General features: G+C 40.3%; 1 protein-coding gene across 2 annotated transcripts in view; it reads left to right on the top strand.

Moving 5' to 3' along the window:
- LOC140353860 (ephrin type-B receptor 1-like) overlaps nt 1-25,251 on the top strand; it is a 179,986-nt gene that overhangs the window by 44,577 nt on the left and 110,158 nt on the right. For both annotated transcript variants that reach the window (XM_072438619.1, XM_072438617.1), the window contains exons 6-9: nt 3,336-3,491; nt 10,750-11,012; nt 13,336-13,411; nt 15,033-15,157. In XM_072438619.1, the coding sequence (XP_072294720.1) occupies nt 3,336-3,491; nt 10,750-11,012; nt 13,336-13,411; nt 15,033-15,157 (620 nt within the window). The remainder of the gene's footprint in view (nt 1-3,335; nt 3,492-10,749; nt 11,013-13,335; nt 13,412-15,032; nt 15,158-25,251) is intronic.

Raw genomic sequence — 25,251 nt, 5'->3', positions numbered from 1 at the left:
TTTATATTTACTGCTGCGCGGCGGAGATGTCCAAACACACACGAATCCGAGCTACCGCCCCCTGCTGTGGACTCCCGACGATGCTGGAAGAGTTTTTTTGAAGCATGCAGCCTTTCAACATGCGCATACACACAAACTAGCCCTGGTTTTAATAATTGATCAGCAGCTTGTATGCCCACTATGGATGATTGTTGTCAGCGAGCCTCACAGCTGGCCTCAGACTCACAGGGAATCAAAGGAAGGAGGCATGTCTTTTGTCACACTGGGCTTTGAGTTGCGGCATTTGTTCTTATCCTCCTCTCGATTGCTCGCTGTTTGTTCTTGACGAATGACAGATTTTCCTGTTAAGTTGGTTGATTGCCTCTTTTGATTCTTAAGACGTGATTAGCAGACGGGATCTTAATTTGGTCCAGTCTGCATGAGTATTTTGGCATCAACACAGCTATTTCTATTTTGTTTTAGTTGTTTCATTAGAACACAAGTATTTGCATATTTATTTTTCATTGTTTATAGTTGCCCCTTTTTTAATTGGTTTGCGAACTTAGCACGAAAGCTAAATTAGGATTTGTGTGCAAAGAAAGCCAATCAAAATGACTTTAATTGGTCCAAGTTGGTTGATAATTATACACTTATCATCTTATTAGTTAAAGGAAACACACCATGCACAATTTCCTTTTTTTTTTCTTTCTTTTTTTGAACTTTCAACCATGTTATATTGTATATCCTGTTGTCCAAAACATATCTGGAGTTGTATTTTGCTTCATGCTTCATTAATCTCATTTTCTCTTTCTCTGTGCACTCACAAATGTTTGAATTTCCCTCGGACAGTTGCGTCACATTTATAAATACAGAGTTCTCTTGCTTAGTTCCCAGTCCATAAACCCTCACCTTGATCAATGGTCAAATTGCGTTCACAATTAACACATGGCTCAATTAGCATAGCATTCATGTTGCCTGAATTGCTTTAGTTATTTCCTTTTTTCATCGTTAATTCAGAGCTGTAACTAACAAAACTAAACTACCATGTCAAATGTAGATGCTGAATGCACTTACTACTCTCTGGTCACTGCTCAATTCATTACACCAACTAGTTCTATGTTATTAAATGACTGTATTTCTAACGGTAGCTACAAACAAAGTCTCTAAAAGCTAGTTTTTATGCCACTTGTTAAAATTTGGCACTGCTGTTGATTGGCTTCTCCTCTGCTACAATATGCAAACATTTAAGATCGCCACACAGGTTTATTCAGCCTGGTTTGAGGCTGCGTTGTCCTCAGAGCACATGCGCAAACCTCTAAAAACAAGCTGCTCAGATTGTAAAAGCACATGTTTTAGGCCTCTGCACTAGGTGAGAAAGAACGCAGCATGGGAGAAGTAAAACCAAGATTACTGGCCTGCACCGTGACTTCCACTCATGCTTCAGCACTAGAAGTGAGGGAAAAACAGGCTTATTTCAATATATTTCAGAACAATTTAGATATAGTTGTGGCACCCGGTAATTTTAGATTTTATTGGTCAGTCATTGCTTGCCTTGATTGCCACTGGTAGTAATACTATTTAAAATAATATTACTTATCCCAAGGTGACCAAAAGCATGTTTAAAAGCCTATTCAAACCAAAAGAATGCATAATATGTCCACTTTAAGGATGTTTCATATCTAGCATACGTTTTCCCTCAGATCCCCAAACACAGCCTGAATCTGCACTTCAGCTCTGTTTTAATATTGAATGTGCGATGTATATGTCAAGTGCACTTGAACCTATACAGTCTATGGTGTTAATATTTAATAAAGCCACAGTCCGCTGGATGCAGAAATGGAGAGATAACAGAGCAGAGAGCAGGACCTGTTACCATGGTGACACGCCCCATGTGTAGGAGCAGGGGCCTCTTGAATAAATTACCGTGACAAGCCAGATGTCTGTCGGCCTATTTGAAACACAAAAACATGAACGCACAAATGGCTAGTACTATATCAAATAAAATATTCCTTTGCTTTGTCTCCAGTATCAGACGTGGCCTTGGATGAGGATAGTACCACTTTCAATATTGGAGTTTGAGACTTATTTACTGATGAATTTTCAGGCAGTTGTTTGGTCCTTTCACACTTATTATAACATTTTCTCCTAAATTGAGCTGATTTTAATCCTGACGTGGACTTGGTTTGGTTCTGTTCCAGTCGTTGTTTAGTCCTGATTTAGCCCAGGTTTAGTTTCAAGTTTAGTCCTTGTTTAATCCCAATGCTGATGTGGTAAATGTGCAAGTGTTAAGGCGTGTGCTGCTGATCTGACCTGTATCTTAGACTTGCAATCTCACCTGATTTAATGCCATAACGCGGAACATTCCAAACAAAACATTAACTATTCCTGGACACAATGCAACAATCCTGCATTTAGGAAGATTGTCTTCTAGTGAAACTACTGCAGAATCTACAGTATACACACAGTTAGACGTCACGGAGACGCAGGAGATTTAGTCGTCTGCAGAGGACGCTATATTATCTAAATAACTGCAACATTTGCAATTTGCTACTTGCGACCACTTAAATTGTGTCTTCATTTACATTGCCATTCATATTTGAGCCTTAATGAGTTTTGCCGGCATGTTGTGGTGAAAACACACATACAGTGGTCGTCTCTCAGGAATAATGCTTTCCCTTGTAACCGATCTTAATCCTAAAGCTGTTAATCCTCACAAAGCCATTTAAATTCAACTAAATGACTCCCCAAAGACCAGAAAGTAACTAATGGTTGCAGAAATAAATTAATACCAAGTTGTGGCATTTCCTATTTATTTGCTGCATGTAACTTGGAATTAATTGAAACAAAATATTTTGCATGAATTGAGCATTCATTAGAAAACATATATAAATAATTAATAATTTATTCCAGCATATTTCAAGCTCAGTTTTTTCTTGAATCTTAAAAGTAGGTCATGTTGTGAAACACTTCGAGTCTCTACATAGTCAGCACAAGTAAATGTTACGGAAATATAGGCCAACCAAAGGATGTATGGTATGAATTATTTTTGAACTTCTAATCACGGAGCGGAGCCCAGCTGACCCAGATAAAGCGGCTGAGATAATCTACTGCAGGAGAACCAGTGACAAATGTGGACAAATGTTTTTTGTAGATCTAGTTTTAACAAGATAACGCCTTATCCCCACCAAATCCCATTTTGCTTCTCACAGCACGTACTCACCAATCACCAACACTAAGCTAACTTCAGCTAATGGTTTGCAAACAAGATCAATATGAAGTTGGACATCAAAGGATTTGTGACTCACTTAAAAGTTTTTCATTTGTTGAAACGGTGTGCTTTTGTGTTTGCCCCACAGCTTGTCCTCAGGGCACTTTTAAATCCACCCAGGGGGCAGGATTATGCCAGCAGTGTCCACTCTACAGCCGCTCCACCATCGAGGCCGCTACTCTGTGCGGCTGTCGGAACGGTTACTACCGCGGGGACATGGACCAGCCCCAGGACACCTGCACCAGTGAGTCCAACTTTAGTTCTTCCTCTGTGTTAATGAACCAGTGTTATCATAACAAGATCATTTTGATACGTGATGCCAGTATTGATACCACTATGATGATAACACTTTTTTTTAGAGAATAGACATTTTTCAACCCTAAACATGCCATACTAGTTTTGAGATGGATTCTGACCATTCTAAAACTCCAAATGTGTCCTATTTTATTTTTTATTATTGATATCTAAAACAATAGCAGCTAGTATTGATTAGTACCTGGGAACCAATATCAGGTGTTACATTAGCATACGTACACCTATTCACCATGTTCTTTAATCTGTTATTATTTTCAATTGCATTTCAAGAAATGTCTGTTGTCTTGGATTTTATCAAATACATTTCCTCAAAAAATGCGACTTATACTCCAGTGCGACTTATATGTGTTTTTCTTCTTCTGTATTATGCATTTTTTGGCTGGTGCGACTTATACTCCGGAGCAAAAATCCGTAAAATACAGTATCATAAAGAGATGAAGCTAGTCCTCAGACATTCAGCTTTCTCACAGTGATTGAATACGTCATTTCTTCAATCTATTACACTTTCTTTCACAGCTTTACTATGTGTGGGGTGCAAATAACAGAGAACATCTCAGCAGGACCTGTATTGGAAATCACTATCACTATCTGCCATTTGTAAAGTGCTGTTTGTGAGTCATTGCCAAGCAGTTAAGATCAAGATGCTCAGCCTTTACTGAGAAAAAACCCAAAAATGTTACGTTACTTTGCCTTTTCAAAGTCTTGATTGATTTTCGCCTCATTCCACTTTTGCCTCTGATTGCCACTGACCTACACTTTTACTGTTGCAGGCGTTTGTGGTGAAGTGGGAATAAAATATTATAGAAAGTAGTTTGTTTTGTTCATGCGCGCCGTGACTTGAAAACGGCTTTGTAGTTTGTATGCAACTTTGTGGGACCATTGTCGAGTCTGGCAGTCCAATGTGACATTAAACACAATTAATGATGGTGCAATTTTAAGTGCAGATGACAGGTTCTCAATGTTTTCATCACTTTGTTCGCTGGCATCGCACTAAGAATTGGTAAATATTTATCATAGTTTTTACATCAATCAAGTGACAATTTACACACAACTGGCACATTTTTCTGACCGTTGAAACAATCATTTAACAAAATAATGTTGTCAGATTTTGTCAGGCATTATTATTTGTGAAAACATAACTATTGTGTAATTCCAATGGATTTTGACCCTTGTTTTCAGTATGGTTGCTTGGTAACAGTAGGATTACCTCTACCTTCAGGAAGTAACATTATAAACCTCACCAAAACGGTCAAATTTAGGGAAAAAAAGCAACATTTTTAGTCAAATCTTAAATGTAATCATGTTCACTACACCTGCGACGAGTTGGCCACTATCCAGTGTGTACCCTGCCTAAGGCCCAAAGTCACTGGGATAGGCTCCAGTCACCCGGGACCCCGAAAGGGAACAAGCGGTAGAAAATGAAGGAATGAATGAAGGAATGTTCACTACATGTTTGTGAAATGTATAGTCTCATTAAGAGCTGTTGTTGGATGTCTGCTTTTTTTTGTTCATGTCTCCTCGCTCTGGTCATGTTTTGTTTTGCTGTGTTTCCTTTTGTTATAAATTTGAAGAATAAAAACATTTAAATATAAAAAAAAGAAATGGATAGTCTAACCTTTCATATACACTTTAAGGAATAAGGTAAAGAGGTCAAAGTTTCCTAAATTCCTGGACGTTTGGGTCTTTCTACGTGAAGTTTACACAGTGTCTTAAGTTTTTCCCAATGCTCTTTGGTCCAGACTTTACATGTTCATATTAAGTACAACTTGGACTCCTCCGTCTCATCAGCGCAGTCCAGACTAATCCATCACACCAGCCCTAATTTCCTGCCCCTCATTTGAGAGAGCGGCTCGGTGTTCTTCAGTTTGGGGATTTGGGGCGCAGTAAGTAATAAAAGTGCCACGTTCCTGGGGCGTTCATTGAAGTGCGTATGTGTTCAGTGTGTGCCGAAAGAGGCCGCCGCGCTATTGTCGTGCACGAGGAGAACGCCCGCTCAGGCTTTGAACCGCCCCGGCTCCAGCTCCGGCTCCGCAGAGGGACGCTGCAAAGTAGGTTGAGACATGAATCACGTTGGACGCCGTCTGAAACTCGTACCAAAGCTGTGAAAGTGTGACGCTGTTGCCGTCTGTCTGAGCGCTCGCTGGTGACCTGGATTCAACCGCATGTGTTTGCACGGCCTTGGTTCATTCATTGGACCGTCCTCCCGGTCTCTTTTATATTCATGAACGAGCTCAGGGGCATTGTGCCAGCTGAAATCTAAAGTCGGCGTTGGGTTTTCCATGAATGCTGATAAAATGGGGAGCGAGAAGGTTATGATTCTCGGCGTGATTTAACCGGCAGAATCAGACGGGGGATTTTTTGGAATGTTGTTGTGCAGGTTTTTTGTACTTTTGGTTTGAGGTTTGAAACTCAAGAGAATACAATTGTTCGGGAGTACAACAGGGGCCCAAATTGCATTTACTGTGAAAATAAATACAAGTTTTGGTTGGCTTAGTCACTGTCTAGTGACTAAACGAGAAGTGAACTACTGTGTTTTTTTTAAGGGGAAATATAAAGTAAAAACTCAGTGGGTTGTGTTCATGTTCTACAATTTGATGAGGGCGGGGTCTCTATGGGAGATTTCCTGTTTTTGAAATGAATATCCACAAACCATGAACCTCACTATTATCTGTTTGGGATTGGCTTTTGGAGTTGAATTATGTCACTTGATTCTATTTTTAGGTATGTTAATGCTGACAGAGAAGACGTTGAACTTTGTGCCAGTATTTGTTTCATGTGAATAGGCCCAGTAATTGCAGAGAACCATAATCCAGGTCAGGTTTTTTATGATCAAGGGTCCAACTCTGGCTTATTGCTTTGCCCTGAAAGTTCCATAGTATGGCATTAAACTTCAGTCGTCCCATACAGGTGCTGCCACATGGCCAAACTACAGGTTAGATAATATGTGGAGAGGCAAACCTGCTCACTGTAGGATACGGGAAGTTTTTAATCAAAAATCAAGTTTTAGATCAATATTGAGATTTAAGATGTCAAAACCGATTGTAGATTAAAACCTGATTGAAGACAAAAGAACGAAAGGTCTTTTTTAATTCTTTGTAGCTTTGTTTATTTATTTTATATCTTTGTATATTTCCAATACAGTCAAGAGAAATACGTTTAATGCTATTGAGCCTAACATTCCATGCAAAACATTAACATCTCCATGGAGACAAGCAGGTGGCTGCTTTCCCTCGACAGGAAAAGTTACATAGTGCACCTTTTAATTGAAATGTATGAATTCAAATGAAAAAGACTTCACATGAATCCTCCCTGGTCCCAGCACGCTGTCCAAGTGCAGTAATGCTGATGTACAAACAATTCTGCCGCAAAGTCTCATATTTCCAGCCGTTTGCATTCTGTGCCCTGGTAGATTTGATTCAAGGGCAAAGTCATGATTAAATACCTTTTTATCTAGAAACTGCACATCTAAACACAATAGTTTTTAATATGGCCGTTCATATATAATCAGATGAGTGAGCATGCAAACAGTGGCTGTGGTTGGTGTTTTTTGGTCCGTGGGTCAGAATGACATCGTGAAAGCCTCTAAATGGCGGGAGCATGCCAGGATGCTATGGCACAGTCACTTCGGAAATTGGTTCTTGTAAGAGTCACTTTGGTGGAGATGTTTTTCTTACTTTTCAGAATCCACTTTGTCACCATTAGGAGGTCCAAACAAAAGACAAGTATTGAAGTTTAAAGGTTATTCTCATCTTCATTTGAAGCCTCAATATTGTTCTATTTACAGAATGAAACTTCTTTTCAAATTTGTGTGCCAATTTCATCCCAAATAGAGATGTTTGTATAAGAAGTCTGCTTAAACCAAAGCGTACCGTGGTAAATGTCAAAAGCAGACTTCAGCAGACAGGGTTACAATCACTACCTTCTTTAAGGTAGTGTTTTGTGTGTTTAGTGTTTAGCGAGTGTTTCCCTTAGATTTTGGGTTTGGTGATAATCATAGAAAGGTATTTACAAATAAGGAGTTATTATAACCAAGAAATTAAACAGAGCGATCATTATAATCCTATATAAATGTTTAATTATTGGAGTGAATGGGTGCTTATTATATCAGAAATGGGTGTTATGCTTCCTTTTAATCTACTTACCGTAGTTTCCGGCTTTTTTCATAGTTTTGGCCGGGTTGCGACTTATACTTATATTTATACTTATATACTTATACTCCAGTGCAACTTATGTTTTTTTCTTCTCTATTATGCATTTTTTGGCTGGTGCGACTTATACTCCGGTGCGGCTTATAGTCCGGAAAATACGGTATTAATTAAAATACATAATGTGAAAGCACACTGTTATTCCAGGCAGCATAAATCATCCATCTTTCAAATGCAAATGTTGAAAGGCAGCCCATAACTGGCTTTAATTTAGTCTCAGACCCAGGGCAAAAGGTTAGCATCACCAGGTGCACGCAGCATTATAATAAGAGCTTTTAAACAGACTACACTTTCCCGTGGAGCTGTCAAGAAGGAGAAAATATGCATAATTTGCCCACACCCAATATGGATGTCACGTTCCCAGTTTCCGAAGTAAACTCTGCTGTTATCTCTGCGAGAGACTGACAGAGGAAAAGTATCGGAAATGGTGCAATTCAAGTAAAAATAAGTTTGAATGAATATCTGTGTCAAGGCGCCGCGTGTGTTTGTGTGTGCGCGTAATCATCAGCGCTTAGAGTCTGATGGAGGCAAAACGTTTATAAGATCTGCAGCTTCAACCTCCTGCTGAAGCTGACTTTTAGAGCATGTTATAATGTTGTGTCCTCGTCAAAACTGCACGATCCATGAAGCTACATGTTTTTACATCCTTACGCCATCAATTTCAGTGCTTAAATTGCCTCACCGTTCAATTTAGCGTGTTTGACAATAGCATTATGTTTAGCTTTGTGCACACTTCCATTTATCAGTGCTCTAGTTGTGCCTTATGCTTAAAAAGGGGGGGAAGCCAACAATTGATGTAAATGTACATTATTTCAAGAGTAACTATTGGAAATACAAAGAATACAGTGTCCAAAGTAGTTTAAAATGTCAGAAAAATGCCCAATTTAATTAATTTAAGTAGACTATGCTCATTCATCAGCATTAGTGTTGTAAATGCATGGCAAACTTTCCGTATTACTTTTTATATTACTATATAACTGACCTTCAAACTACTTTTTTTGCAGATAAGGAACATTAATTAGACTTTGCATCTCAATGATTACGTTTGTTACTTTGACATTTCAGCACAAAACGAACACTTTTTTAGTCCACGTTTCGGTGCTGAGCTCTTAGAATTGAAAAGTTGTTACTTTGCTCAAGGATGTTCTCCGGTTGGCGTAGTTATGTTTCTAATAACGGCTTTGTTTCACAACCCTCCCACTAAACTTGTTGTTAATCACATATCCAGTCTCCGTTCTGCTTTGTTAGGTCTGACAATACATTTTAAGCAATGTGCGTCATAGATGTGATCGGCAGGAGATTGTATTTTAAACCAGGATTTATTTATTTTCGTGACTTCTTCTTATCAACAGAAAGGGAAAATGCACAAGCCCAACTGTGACATAACACTTTGATTTAAAAAAGCTCATTCAGGATGTACCAGTGATCCATGGTGACAAATTTGCTTTTCCCCAAAACCACTAACCAATTCCTCACGTTTTCTCCGAATACAAGTCACCTTCATTTGACTCACTAAAGATGTATTTTCGCGCTTTTGACACGTCAGATCAGCCTCGCTCAGGTCTGTATCTGTGAAGAGTGAAGGAGTGTCACCGCTGACATGCTTAACCTTGTGAATGGACGTGTGATTAGGACTCATTAAAATGTCACACAATGGAGTTCCTCTGGTCGACTCTGAGGGCGAGCGCCGGGGTCACTCCTCGCCTCTCACAGTTACACACACGTTACAAACTTCTGTAAAGGTAACGTTGATCTGTGGGAGAGCTGTGTTAGAGACTTTTCAACACAAAATGATAATAGTTTTGTTAATATTACCTTAAACTTGTTCTGATATAGACCATTGGCATTATAAAACAGTTCAAGGACCAAATTTGTATTATTTATGCATTTTCTTTTCAGTATTAATACATTTTCGATTGATGCTTGGTGGTATTTGTCAGTGGCTTTGTAAATTTACGGTATTAGTTTTGTAGATTAGAAGATTTAGAAGATTTTTGTGTTTATTTATTTGCTTATGTAGATATTTATTTTGCACGTAGAGACACAGTATTCCATCTAAGGCCCTAAGGAGTGGCTGTTAGACCTTAAATCAGGCATGTCCAAACTAGGGCCCGGGGGCCAAATGCGGCCCTCAAACCAATATGTGTTGGCCCTCCAGCTTCCTGCTATGTTAAGTAGTACTTTTTACTGTGAAATTGGGAAAATTCAGGCATATTGATGTTATACCAACCTAATATTAATATTCTACGTTTAATTAAAGGTGTGGAGGCGCATCACAATTACGTCAAATGCAAAATTTCGAATGATTCACTTTGTCATTCAACAAATTCGACATTGTCAAGTTGTTTGTGGCCCTCTGCCCCGTTTAAGTTTCAAAATGCGGCCCTTGGTGAAAAAAGTTTGGACACCCCTGCCTTAAATTGATCACACATTTGAGGTTAGTTATTCTTTATTATTAATAGGTTAGGTTAGAACACATTTTTTCCATTCAACAACAATATAAATCTTGATTCCATTCCTGATTCCTGATTAATTATATTTACCGCACTTTACTATTGCATCTGGTCTAATATTTGCTCTAATCCAGTGATTGACCCATTTTGACCTCATCTGCGGCTGGGTCTTAAGTGTGCTCCTCAGCTGTTTCCAAACATAGGCCTCTCGACAGGCTCGGAGATGCCGCGCTCAAACAACCACTTGCCTGCATATTAAAAAACAGATTTCTCATTAAGATATTCATATATAGGCTATTAGGAAGAACTGCTTATTAAAATCCAAAATGGTTTTCTCAAGTGCTCTGTGTAATGAAGTTTGATTGCATCCAGGTGTCAGGCATTAACTTACTGCTGCTCTCACTGCCTAATCCAAATTGACTTGATTGATATCCCAGGAGCGATTTGGTGTGGCTGCTTATTTTATTAAAACCGCAGAGTTATTCTCATGCTCATACGACTATATTTTCTGCAAAATCTTTGTTCCCAGGCGTACCGTCCGCTCCTCGGAACCTGGTGTCCATAGTGAACCAGACGTCGGTGGTCTTGGAGTGGCACGCACCGCGGGACACTGGCCACAGAGAGGACCTGTCCTACAACGTGATCTGCCGACGCTGCCACAGCCCCGAGAGACGGGCGTGTCAGTCGTGTGACGACAGCGTGGGGTTTGTGCCTGGAAAGAGAGGCCTGAAGGGCAACCGCGTGGAGATAAGCAAGCTGCGGGCGCACACGTCCTACACTTTTGATGTCCAGGTTTGTACAAGCGGCAACAAACAGGACCAGAAAGAGACAAACTGGAGACAAGGACAGAGAATGTGGTTTAGTGGGGATATTGTTGAACCACAGCTTTATTTTATTAAGGAAATGTTGAGCCTGTATAAATATATATATATATATATATATATATATATATATATATATATATATATATATATATATATATATATATATATATTCATAAGTATAAGTATATATTTCAAAAGTGACAACATGTATTTAAATAGGATCAACATTTGATTTGCTTTTAGTGTAGTAACTAAAATCAAGTTAAACTTAACTGTTGACAATATTTAAATATGACTAAAATGACCCCCAATTCAAAACTTGTTTTTAAACCTTTGTAGTGTAAACAAATGGCTGGACTCTTTGTGATTGTGAGACTCTGTAGTTAAGTCTGATGTCGGATCTAGTAGGAATAAGTGGTATAAAGCTGCACAGAGTAATATCAGATTTTAAACACTGCTTAGATTGTGTTAAGTAAATACAAGGAGGAGTAAAGCTGCTGTTGGAGGTATGAACTATGACTAACTCAGTATTTTTTGGGTTTTGACCCAGTTTCTTTTCCAAAGCTGAAGCATTTATCAAAATTAGATTTAAGGACTAAAAAAGTAAGATTTTATTTGTGTGTTTGGAGTACAAACTGATCTGGATTTGACTGTAGCAGTCAACAGTCTGACCACCTTTGAATCTTTTTCTCCCAATTTTACTCAAGAATAGAAAAACCTTCTCTTCAATCATTGCATTAAAACAATGAATCAGTAAAAAAAAATAATAATAATAATTCCAAATTCAACTGAATTACTTCTGTCTAAAGTAATAAACAATTTGCTATGCTTTATTCCCTTCCTTGCTTTATTTATATATTGTCCACGAATATGTGAGCTGTTTTATTAAACTGGAATGAGAGTTAAGTATAAATAAAAAAGAACAAAATCAATGCTAGAAGTTATTTCTAGGAGCAAGGCCAGCCTATCTAATTAGCACACTGTTCAGTGATTTGGCGTTGACTGAAGGCGTTTTATGACTTCCAAAATGAGCCCACCATAAACAATATGTGGCAGCTAATTAGGTGGTTTTACAACGTTGTATTTGAATCAGTACAAAGGTGGTACAAAGACAATCAGAGAATCAGAAAAGCTTTATTGCCTTTGTCATTGAACGCAGGAACTTGTCTCTGCGTTAAGGTGCAACACAAAACAATAAACAGAAAAATAATAATAATAGTAACGTCTAGAGTCAAATATGGCATGCATAAATTAAGAATTTACTAATAAAAAGGAACATGATCTAAGGAAGTGAGTTATTTGTTGTTTCTTGGCTTTTAGTTCAGAAATTGCTGTAGAAAAACATATACTTCTTGGCATAAAGTCATCTGCACATATTTCAAGCCTTGGTTTATTTTACCCCAGTAATTGTGGTAATTCACTTTTTATGCCAATTCCATGAATAATTTAAATGGAAGGGTTTCCTACCTAAGGAGTTGGATGTAAATTCTGCTAACGATCAATATGTCATGGCTCAGATTATTTACTGTGGTTATGATATAATTTATAATCCCTTAGCCAAAAAAACTAGATTTTTTCTTCAATAATCGTCGATGTAATCCCTCATTAGTTCAGAAGTGATCTTTAGTAGGAAAAAGGTTTCAAATGTGGTTATCTGGACACAGTTTTTGAAATCAAGATGTTTCGACACCCATTCTGAAGTCATTTTCAATCTGAAGGTACTAGTCTGTAGAGCTAGAATTGATGCTGTCTTGAGGCAAGCTGGATTAGTCCTGCTAGAAGATAAACAAAGGCAGGACAGTTTCATGGTATAACTATAATCAAGCTCAGGACAGTATAAATTCTTACTCCTTCAAATTACAGAATGACATCTGAAACAGAGTCCAGATGGCTGCATTTGTATGTAATAAAATAAATCAAATGAATAGAAGAAATAAAATAAATAAGTAGAATAAATAGAATAAATAAAATAAATAAAATAAATAAAATAAATAAAATAAATAAAATAAATAAAATAAATAAAATAGAATAAAATAGAATAAAATAGAATAAATAAATAAAATAAAGAAAATATAATAAATATAATACAATAAATCAAATAAATCAAATAAAATCAAAATCTGAATTTCTAGAAAATAATAAATTAAATGTATCTCTTTTTTAATATAATGCAGTCATTTATTCAGTCTACGTGTGCACCTCTTTGCTCCTTTAGCCAGTGCTTTATGGACCTGGCTCTAGGGTTCGTATCAGGCTTTACAACATCACTGACCCATTTTGTTGTTTTGCAGGCTGTCAACGGCGTCTCCAACAAGAGCCCTTATCCCGCCCAACAACTGTCAATCAACATTACGACCAATCAGGCGGGTGCGTGTGAACTATATACGGCTGTGTGTGTGCGCACCCTGGGGCCGTGAGCGGGACTATGTCTGGGGGGGATAAATAAAGTGAAACAGAGTCGTCTTTTAATTCATAAAACATGGTTGAGGCGTGTCATCTCCGTCTGTGTTCCCGAGCACATCCAAAGCTTTCATCTTCTCTTCTTTGGCTCTCCGCCTCTGTCCCCTCTCCCACTCCTTGACAGAATAATTCTTACAGACTATAAAGTGAGCTGACTTACTGCCCCATCAATACTTAATAGCGACAGACACAAGTGAGATTTTCAACCACTTTCCAAATTTAGATTTAAGGGGTGCTTTGTGACGGAAGGAACAGCGTTGTTAGCTCGTCTACGGCAATCCGACATCATTCCTGAACGAAATTGAATCCATCGTCACCCCCCAACAACTGTCAACTGTAAACATTTCCCGCTAGTAAGATCTTTAGAAAGCCATTATTGTCTGAATGTGCTGTAAGGCGGTAGATTTTGCGTGTTTTTCACTGGAGGCAAGCAAAGTACCTAAAATATCCCAAATCCCAATTGTGACTTTTCAGCTGACAGCTCGTTCACATTCTGACAGCACAAAAAGACTTCCAATTCTCATAGCATTAAAAAGGATTATATCTGTCCCATGGTGTTCGATGACTCAGCCAGTACCAACAAGACTGGAGAAATATAATGCCTCCAATTATGCCTCATTTAAACCAAAAGTTTAATGGGTAAAGTTAGTTTTTTTTTTTTTTTTTCCCTCAATTTTATCACCAAACACAAAAACAGAACAAGATCAGAGAGAGCGCAGGGAATATCCAAATTAAATTAAGGCACATCCCAAGTAAACAGCTCATTTTGTCCAAAAGTCTGTCGAATTTGTCTTTTTTTTAAATTAAGTCCAAATGTGATTTTTTCCCCCTCCCATATGTCCATAATAATGTTGGTCCTGTCCTTGATTATGATGGCAGTATTGTGCTGAGACATTAGTTTTGTTTTAACGTCGTATTGGTTAAATCCACACTGTAAACTTTGGCTTATAGTTAGAGGAAGAAAATAATCTTACCGTTTGTTCACCAAAACATGTACATTGAGGTAGTAAGTATAGATTTTACCCAGGAAAATCTCAAATTCCTCGACACGACTCAACCATTTGTCATGTGCCAGTAAAACCTGTACAGGAACCTCTGGCATCACACTACATTCAATACCTTTTCGTTCAGCTTCGTTCTCTGGGTTAAACCAGTACAGCTCTGATTTAAGCTGAACTAACGTTGTTTTTTTAAGACAAGTTAATCACCTTTTTCTTGCGATAGTTTTTTTTTTGCCATGGTCATTAAATTATAAATGAGATAAAAGCCACTATTAAAATGAAGCCACATTACTGCCACCGGCTTCGGGTTTATAAAACTATGAGGAAAAAGACATTGCGCACATAACTCTTGGTCTCCCCTCAGTGACAAGAACAGTAATTTGTTTTCACGAGCTCGTATGAGAAAACATTCCCCTCTTTCCCTAGTAAATATTCCTGTGTCATCATATATTTCCATATTTATGCTCCTAAATGCTTTACTGCTTAACTGATTGTGTGCATTTCGTGTGCACGCTTGTGTTTAACAGCTCCCTCGGTCGTTCCCATCATGCACCAGGTGAGTTCGACCAGCCGCAGCTTCTCGTTGTCATGGCCACCGCCCGAACAGCCCAACGGCATTATCCTGGACTATGAGATACGCTACTATGACAAGGTAGGGCACGATGATGAATCTGTGTGTGTATGTTTGTGTTTCACGCTCCTGGCCAGAGAATGTAATTCATTAGTTCATAAAACAAACATTTTGTCAATAGGAAATACATCAAATTCAATTGTTTAAGAAGACATTTTCTGTCATCCATCATCTAGTAATGATCCTGTATCATCTACTAACATTTTGGATTTTATAAAGACGACTATTAATTTGTAAAAGACTAACTGGTTGTCCACCCTGTGTCTGGTGTGATTAAATCATACTTACAAACATAGAATTGATCTTTTTGGATATATTATTGAATATATATATATATTTTAATCTATAAGAATAATTAGGTTTAAATAACAGCTGGTGCAATGACAGCTCAGTTATAATGTACTCATTAGGACGACTGAAATACCTTGGTCGATATTGAATTAATCATTTACATAAATTGGATACACTGAAATATAGTGATTGACCTGGTGAATATGAGAGAAGCCTAGACAACTAGTTGCATAAGAATGAATCAGTGAGAAGAAAAAGATCTTTAAAATGTAATCAGGCATAATATGGATATGTGAAGGTGCAACTCTGCATATCTTTTGTTTTTTAAAAGTAAGTTTATTTTTTAAAAGTAAGTTTGTTTTTTAAAAGTAAGTTTGTTGGTAGTTCTAAAGGTATTAGCCTTGTATTAGCACGATGAAACCTACAAACTGACAAAACAAAAAGGAGATAAATATAATGCAAAATAGCAGGCGATTTTTCAATATTGGTCTCGGTGACATCGGAGGGTTTTCCCAAATATTTGTAATGGTCCAATACTTGTCTGATGTAATGGCCAATTTGCACCATTATTTGAAGTCTCTGTGTGCACATTTGTCATTCACAGTTTATCCTCAGTGCACCAAATTAGTGTTTTTGAAAGCATAAATAAAGCTGGGGACCCAACTAGTGCATTTTACAATTTCCTCCACAGAGTATCATGTAAAAGCAGGACTTTGTGATTAAATGAGACCACAGCACTTTGTCTACATCCAAAAATAAAGCATTTTATGTCTCATCAACCCAGCTGTAAGAGCTGAAAGCTGGTTTAGTGCTGCCCGGTGGTTGAGTGGTTAAGGCGGCAGCACACATGCCAGGCTCCATGTGCCGCTGGCTGCAGTGCATACCCTCCCCTCTCTTTCATCCCCATTTCATGCTCAGCTGTCCAGTCTAATAAAGCCTACGGGCCAAAAAAGCTGATTTGAATCTGTACAAGTGCCCGAAAATTATTGCATGTGAATATTAATGATACCAAAGTGTTTGTGAGAGCTGGGACCCTCCAGTTTTGCTTTGTGTAAATCAGGTACCCAGCTTAAACCAAAAAATATCACTGCACGTTTACACAGTCATGATAAACAGAGTAAAGATAATTTGTGAACTTTACTATAACTTAACATACATTTGAGGGCCTTGCAATTGATCTAAACATCTTATTATTGTATCAGCAAATACATCTCTAATGAAAAATATACATACTAATGATTACGAGCTATGCTTTTGTAGGTGTATTAGCCTACATACTGTATTTGCACTTAAGTTGAGTAAATGCCAACATAATATTTCCCCTGTAATTGGTTAAGATTTAAAAGTACTTAACTGTTCAAGGTCAAATATGTCGGTGTAATCCCTCATTCGTCCAGGCGTGTTCCATTGTAGAAAAAGCTTCAGTTGTAGTCATCTGGACTCAGTTTGAAAAAGTAGACGTTTCGACTCTCATCCAAGAGTCATTGTCAATAACAGAATTTAGGTCGAGAACTCCGATATTAATACTGTTCTGTGGTAAGACCCGCCCATTGGGAGGGGCCTTCCTGAAGTAGAAAGAGTTGTTGGTTTCAACAGAAACTCCCCCCCTTTATCAGCACAGAAGAAATACTAGTTCAGGTCCACAGAGTGCCGTGCATCTCCATCTTGAAGCCTCTAATCACTCGTTTGAAGACGGTGAGGTGAAGGTTTTAAGCAGGGAGAAAAGATGGTTTGAAAGAGGAGTCAAGGAAGCTATTTTTGTTAAAAAAGAAAGACCTTCTTTAAACAGAAATGGAGGGCTTAGGTTTAATCTTCCTGTTGTCTATAATGGGTTACTGAACCCCTGGAAAGGTAAAGGACCAGGGAATTCAAATGCTAATCAGGTACTCAGGGTGGTTGAGCCAGGGTCTCACTAAGACAAAGAGGATTCTAATAGCCCATTAAGATTCTGAATAGGCTAGCTCGGTAGATACAAGGGGGGAGTTTCTGTTGAAACCAACAACTCTTTCTACTTCAGGAAGGTTCATCCCAATGGGCGGGTCTTACCACAGAACAGTATTAATATCGGAGTTCTCGACCTAAATTCTGTTATTGACAATGACTCTTGGATGAGAGTTGAAACGTCTACTTTTTCAAACTGAGTCCAGATGACTACAACTGAAGCTTTTTCTACTATGTTCAAGGTCAAAGATAATCGTCCTCTATTGTTGACATGTCCTTCAAAGCAATGGGCCACAGTGCAGTGCAGATTTGATAATATAAGGACACGTAGAAAGCCCACACATACACCGGGAGAACATGCAAATTATGCCATTAACATCACTGAACACATGAACTCTAATTCTTGGCGCTGTGGGCTAAATCTCGATAGAAACGTGCGGATGGCAGATTAAGTGCCAACAGATTACTGCTAATACTTGTCAATGTATGCATTACTGTACATCCCATCATCTGTAATTAATGACTGGTGTAGTTCACATCTGTCAAAGTGTCAGTGTCAGTACAGTATAATTTCTTGCTAAGTATAATATGCTCATATGCTTGTCTCCATGCATTCACACAGAAACCGCTTCATATTGACGTCAACTTGCAGCTTTTTGGCTATTCGTCTTAGAGCCAAACAAGAAGCTATGTATTGCAACGGATGATAAAACAATGGCAAGCTCCATTGGAAAAGAAATGTGCATTGATTTATTGAGTCACGTGTGTGTGTGTGTGTGTGTGGTTTAACATGCACAATCGACTATAGATCCGGGAACTCCAGGGAACTCAATGAAACAAACTTTCTCATTGATTAAGAAACAAAACGCCTGCTTTTCCTGATTCAATGACACCATCAGGGACTTTGTTTTATCAAGTCAATCTCATGGACAAAATGTTTAGCATAACATGACCGATATAGTGCATGGAATTGTAGGTTTTTGTGGTACATTTAAGATAAGATAAGATAAGATATTCCTTTATTGTCCCACATGGGGAAATTTCATTGGTGCAACGCAGGTAGATACAGAGGTAGATACAGAAGAACAGATCACTTATAGGAAGTCTGAAAAACACTTTCAGTAGAAGATCTCCTATAAATAAATAAAAACTCCCATAGACAAATAAATAAATAAATACATTAATACCATTGCATGTGATCACGACAGTAATTGCACATGAATATGTGTCACGACAGCACATAGATTGCACATGAATTTCACAGTAATTGCACATATGACAGAATTGCACATCAGTATTAGGTTAGGTCAGTATTGCGGGTGTTCAGTACTAACAGTTTTTGTTATAAAGTCTGACAGCAGCAGGAAGGAAAGACCTACGGAACCTTTCCTTCACACAGCGAGGGTGGATCAGTCTCTCACTGAAGCTGCTCTCCAGAGCGGAGAGAGTGTCCTGCAGGGGGTGACACTCATGGTCCAGCATAGATGTGAATCTAGCCAGGACCCTCCTGTCCCCCACCTTCTGCACCGAGTCCAGAGCACAGCCCAGGACGGAGCTGGACTTCTTGATGACTCTGTCCAGCCTCTTCCTCTCCCTCTCTGTGATGCTGCTGCTCCAGCAGGCCACACCTACAGGAGCTGATGCCACCACAGAGTCGTAGAAGGTCTTCAGGAGTGGCCCTGTCACTCCAAAAGACCTGAGTCTCCTCAGGAGGTAGAGCCGACTCTGGCTCTTCCTGTACAGTGCGTCTGTGTTATGAGTCCAGTCCAGTTTGTGGTTCAGATGAACACCCAGGTACTTGTATGAGTACACTCTCTCAATGTCCCGTCCCTGGATGTTCACTGGTGAGGGGGCAGTGGAGTGGCGTCTGCGGAAATCCACCACCATCTCCTTGCTCCTCCCCGCGTTGATGAGGAGGTGGTTCCGCTGACACCAGTCCACAAAGTCCTGCGCCAGTCCTCTGTACTCCGCGTCATCGTCGTCCGTGATGAGTCCGATGATGGCAGAGTCGTCAGAGAACTTCTGCAGGACACAGCTGTCCGTGTCATGTCTGAAGTCTGCAGTGTAAAGGGTGAAGAGAAAGGGCGCGAGGACAGTGCCCTGGGGCACCCCCACACTGCAGGTCCGAGTGTCAGACACACAGTTCCGGGCTCTCACAAACTGGGGTCGGTCTGTGAGGTAGTCCAGGATCCACTCTGCCAGGTCATACTACACTCCAGCCGTCTCCAGCTCCCTCAGGAGCAGCGGCTGGATGGTGTTGAAGGCGCTGTAAAGATTGAAGAACAGAATCCTCACAGAGCTGCCAGGCTTTTCCAGGTGAGAGAGAGAGCGGTGCAGCAGGGAGATGACGGCGTCCTCCACTCCGATGCCAGACCGATATGCAAACTGCAGCGGGTCCATGGCTGAGCTCACGGTGGAGCGGAGGTGGTCCAGGACCAGCCGCTCCAGTGTCTTCATCAGGTGGGACGTGAGAGCCACTGGCCTGAAGTTGTTGAGGTCTTTGGGGCGCGGTGTCTTAGGCACAGGTACCAGACAGGAGGTCTTCTAGACCTGTGGTACCACCCTCAGCTTCAGGCTCATGTTGAAGACATGCTCCATCACTCCACACAGTTCATCTGCGCAGGACTTAAGGAGCCTGGGGCTGATGCCATCAGGTCCTGCTGCCTTCCTCACTTTAATCCTCTTCAGCTCACTCCTCACCTGTGCTGCTGTGACAGTCAGTGGTTGGCAGGGGGACCGTGTGCTGGGGGGATGGGTGAGTCCAGGCGAAGTGGGGAGTTGATGGTCCGGGGCAGATAAGCGAAGAGGAACAGATGCAGGGCATTGTCCAGCTGTGGAAGAGGGAGCATGCAGCTGTGCAGGGGAGGGGCGGGTGACCGATCAAACCTCAAGAAGTGAGCATTTAAATCATTCACCCACTGTAGATCCCCCTCTGTCTGGGCAGGGGGGATTTTGAAGCCCGAGATGGTTTTCAGGCTCCTCCACACTCCCTGAATGTTCTTTTGCTGCAGCTGCTCCTCCATCCTCTTCTTGTAGCCGGCCTCAGCCTGCCTGATCTTCCTCCTCAGCTCCTTCTGCACAGTCCTCAGCTCCTCCTTGTTCCCTGACCTGAAGGCTCTCTTCTTCTCCTTCAGCAGAGCCTTCAGTTCACGGTTAATCCATGGCTTGTTGTTTGGAAAACACCGCACCGTCCGGGAGGGAACAATGTTCTCAAAACAGAAGTTGATGTAGTCCGTGATGCACTCTGTGATGGTGTTGATGTCCTCCCCATGTGGGTCATAAAGCTCAGTCCAGACAGTGGTGCTGAAGCAGTCCCTCAGAGCCTCCTCGCTCTCAGCAGACCACATCCTCACCTCACGGGACACCACAGGCTGCCTGCGCACGATGGGTTCATACACAGGCCTCAGATGTACAAGGTTGTGGTCCGAGCTGCCCAGGGGAGGGAGGGGGGAAGAAGAATAAGCCTCCTTGGTGTTGGCAAAAAACAAGTCCAATGTTCTATTCTCTCTGGTGGGGCAGGTGACATACTGGGTGTATGTTGGTAGAACAGAAGAGGGAGAAGCGTGGTTAAAGTCACCAGAGATGAGGAAGAGAGCCTGTGGATGCTGTGTTTGCAGCCTACAAGTGCAGGAGAGCAGTGCTTCACAAGCATTTTCAGCATTGGCAGACGGGGCCACATAGACTGCGATCAAAATCACATGTGAGAACTCCCGGGGCAGATAATATGGCCTCATGCCAATAGCCAATAGTTCAATATCCTTGTTACATAGCTGCTCCCTCACTGTGCAGTGTTCGGGTTTGGACCAGCTCGTGTTCACATACACCGCCAGACCTCCACCTCTTTTCTTCAAGCATTCTTTCGTTGTGTCCGCCCGCAGCAGATGAAAATTGTCCAAACCTACAATAGAGTCTGGCATTTCTGCTGTTAACCAGGTCTCTGTGAAAATCAAGACGCTGCTGTCCCTATAAATCCTCTGGGACCGCATGAGGCTCGCTATTTCCGTCATTTTATTTTGAAGGGACCTCACGTTACCTATGACTACGGCGGGAACCGACTTCCTGTTTGTCCCTCTCTTCTCTCGGAGTTTACGTCCAGCCCGTCTGCCTCGTTGCGTTTTCCTTAGGATGTCCGCCGGGATAACGTGACGATCTCCGGGTAAGACGACTGTTCTCCGCAGTTTCATGAGTTCCTCCTTTGTGTAAACGCGGTACGGCGCCGGCCGGGGGGCGGGGCCGGAGCCGGGGGGCGGGGCCGGAGCCGGGGGACTCGGAGCCAAAACACATCGCAACGACACGACGAATCCAGCCGAATAAAGTCAAAACAAGTTAATTTAAAGCGATTCCAGTGCGTGTCCCGATCGTTCGTGAAGTTCCTCTTTCATATAAACGTGTATATAAACGTGTACCGACGACACGCCGTACTTTAGCGCGGCCGGAGGGCGCGGGGGGGGGCTGGTGGGCTAGTTCGGAGCTAGCTCACGTCACAACAACACAACGAACGCAACGAAAAACGCTCAAATCCAGCCGAAAAAAGTCAAAAACAGTTGAATTAAAAAACTATTCCAGCGCGTGTCCCTATCGTACAGTAAAATAGGAAAAATATACTAACTATATTTACAAAATATAGGAGATAAAGCACAATAAGTGTGAGAAAGAAGAGAGAGCGTTTACACCGGACTGCCAGCTGTACCAGCGCCTTATGACGTATTTCAAGTCCACATAAGTCTTCAGAGCTGTTGTGCATGTAAAGTTCCAGACAAACTAGACTTTTATAGGTAGAAATATGAGAAACTTGCCTTTGACTGGAGGCTTTGCTTAGATTATACAAGTTGTAGCAAGTTGTAGCAAAACTATAGGCTTTGGGTGTTAAATGAAAGGCTAATTTGTTCGTTCAGCCCAACATGACACCTCTGAATTAAATTTGAACTCATCTTGAAATGTATGACTGCGGAAAAAACTAATCCCATCATGTCTTAGAGAATTGCTACAGACCAATTTTTAGTGGAGTGCTTTGTTAAAGGAGATGATGTCCTCTTGAGCATGGTCTCTCAACTCGCTCACTGCTGCTGCTTCATGACGAGAGCTGTGGCTGGATGTAACTTAAGGAAAGTTTGACAAGTTTGAAAGGGCTCTCTGGAGTAGCTCTGCCGGCTTCGCACACTGCACTGAACAAAGGGAATAGCTTGTGGAGATTTTGCTCGTGGCTTGGCAGCAGATGGAGATAGTCGAACTCAGTCTGGCTGGAAGACGATCAATCGTTTTGGATACATTGTTCTATTCTTTGATTTTAAATGCTTTGTGTGCGGATCCGATTGAAACTTCTATCTACTTCCACTAGTTTGTCACTTGAACAAATGTTATTGATTCACAAGGGAAATCAGTTAGTAGAAAGAGAAGTGAATTCAATACACTGTTGAAATGAATTGTTGGGGTAAAATGAAACTGTAATATGTTTTAGAAAGTTTGGCTGGCTATTTGATGATAGAAAAATGACATAATGATAAAAACAGAATTGTGAACTGATCTCAGAATGCTTTTTGAGTGATTTTTGTGTGTGTGTGATTCAGTTCCCTTTTGAATGCAGCTCTAAACAATAAAGTGTACCTTACCTTACCTTAAAGCTTAGATACTTTTTTCCATCCTCTCCTTATTGGTTCTGTGTGATTGACAGGTGAATAGTTACCTGTTAATCACTATGTAAAGCAACTACCATACTTTTTTGTACATTTTTTGGGCTGTATGCTTCATTAGACAGGACAGTACAGCGTGGAATGGGGATGAGACTGGGGAAGGACATTGCAGCAAACTGTCTTAGAGCGATCAAATCACTGTTGGCTGAATACTGCTGTTGTGTCCTTGGGCAAGACACCTAACCAGCCTCGCCCCCAGTGTCGGCGCACATTGGTGAGTTGTTCCTTGATGTAAAGCACTTGTACACTTTGATTGCCTTGAATCGTGCTTTACCCCTTTAAGAAATGAACCAATATTTGACATTTGTTTCAATGCAACTGGGATTAGACCCAATTCAAGATTTAATCTGCAGAACTGTACAATTAACCCACTGTGCATGTTTTAATGATAGCTGATTGCTTACTCTGAACATAAGGAAACAGCTCAATTGGTGAAAAGACACTTTTAATTGAGCCGCTCGGACCAACTTTGTTCAAGTGTGACAAATGCAAGGAAACTTCCAATTCCAACAGATTAGACCTAAAGTTGGATGAGAATCTGACAGGGTCCACGATGCCAACACAAACCCTGACAAAGAAAGCACGACTACGCTGTTAAGTACCCAATTTAAATCACAGCATCACAATTACTCTGAGAGAGTTCCTTTACAGCTTAATTAATTTAGAAGCATAACTATAGCCCAGAGCTGAAGTTCAAACTGTCCCGATTTATTCTAGTGCAGAGCCGGCAGTAGATTTTCTCTCCTCCGATGCCACACAAAAGAGCAAAGCACCTACGAGCGATTGCGTGAGGAACAGAAAACAGTACAACAACAAGCCTCCACAGTTGGGACACTGCCATCTTCACATCTTAAACAACTGAAGTAAACAGTTTTGGGGTATTTTTCAGGATAAGGTTTGCCGTCTCTGCACCCACTTTGGCTTTAATAAACCCTGTCAGTATGTTGCAACAACCATAACTCATAGAGACACAGCACACAAACTTTAACAGCAGCAGAGGCTGTTATCTGTTCTCTTTGATGCAAACAGGCGCACAAGGCTTAAGACCGTGACTCGGGAGAAGACTTATTTACTTTCCCAATTCTCGCTCTTTCTATAATGCAGAGTTGGCTGGGAAAGCTCTGTACTGCAGTGAAAAACTAGTTATGTAAGGTTACTGCTTGTTGTTGGGAATGAATAGAAATCCCTGTCGACATAAACACAAAAAGAAATGACATAGAAAAACTAGCTGTAGAAGTAGCCACCAGTGTATGTTCAAGTTTACGGCTGACCATTCCTACTTTAAATTATGATGAGTAATGTCATAGAGGTGAGATGAGACACAATTCTCATGTGACAAGACGAGACTGGATCCACAAGAGCGAGATGCGATTATCACATCATTTATTTTGAATATAGGCAGTCCTCAGTTAAAAGTGCATGATTATCGATTGAGGGGGGAAAATTTCACTTTCCACAGTCTTTTAAATGTTAATGCGCTTGAGCATTTTTAAATGTGCACTCTGAACTGAATCCTACTGTTAAACTTAAAATAATAAATCTAGTGTTCACTTCCTTTTTTAAACTTAAATTAATTTAAAAAAGGGAAAATGTTGATAAAATTCTGCGTTTGCTAGAACCTAATTGTTTCTGTGCCTAATCGGTGTTGCAACATTGGAATTTCCATATTGTGTGACGAATCAAGGTTATCTTATCTTAACAACACCAGTCAAAAAATCTATTTTGGAAAGGTCCAACTTTGTCCTATTTATTTTTTTTCTGTATTGATAGTTGTTCAAATGAATATTATGTTTCAATACTTGTTTTAGTATTAAGTTGTATATATATATGGATATTGATCTTTCTAATCTTATCACCATCCAAACCTGTTCAACAGTTGGTGGGAGCAGGGACATTACTATGACCATGAAGCATTAACCTATTTAAACACTACATATTTACCATTGCCACCGCAAACCCGAGACCGACCAGACTCCCTCTTATACTTTTGTTTATATAATACTTCTCTGTCTATTAATAGCTGTTTTACGCCCCACAAATGTCACGCAATTATTATCCAACATTTTGAGAGATGCTTTTTTTTTTTTGCTGTTGGAAAGAGCGGGGTTTCGATATTTTGGAGAGCAATTAAAGTTTATGGGGAAGCCAGAAAAGTTTTGACTGTAGCTGTACTCTTCTCTGACAGATAAAAAT

The sequence above is a fragment of the Eucyclogobius newberryi genome, unplaced genomic scaffold (assembly GCF_026437365.1).
Source record: "Eucyclogobius newberryi isolate DKJ021-1_F unplaced genomic scaffold, fEucNew1.0.hap1 SCAF_9, whole genome shotgun sequence".
Taxonomy (NCBI): domain Eukaryota; kingdom Metazoa; phylum Chordata; class Actinopteri; order Gobiiformes; family Gobiidae; genus Eucyclogobius; species Eucyclogobius newberryi.
The sequence above is the reverse complement of the archived record's forward strand: the minus strand, read 5'-3'. Positions and strand labels throughout refer to the sequence as shown.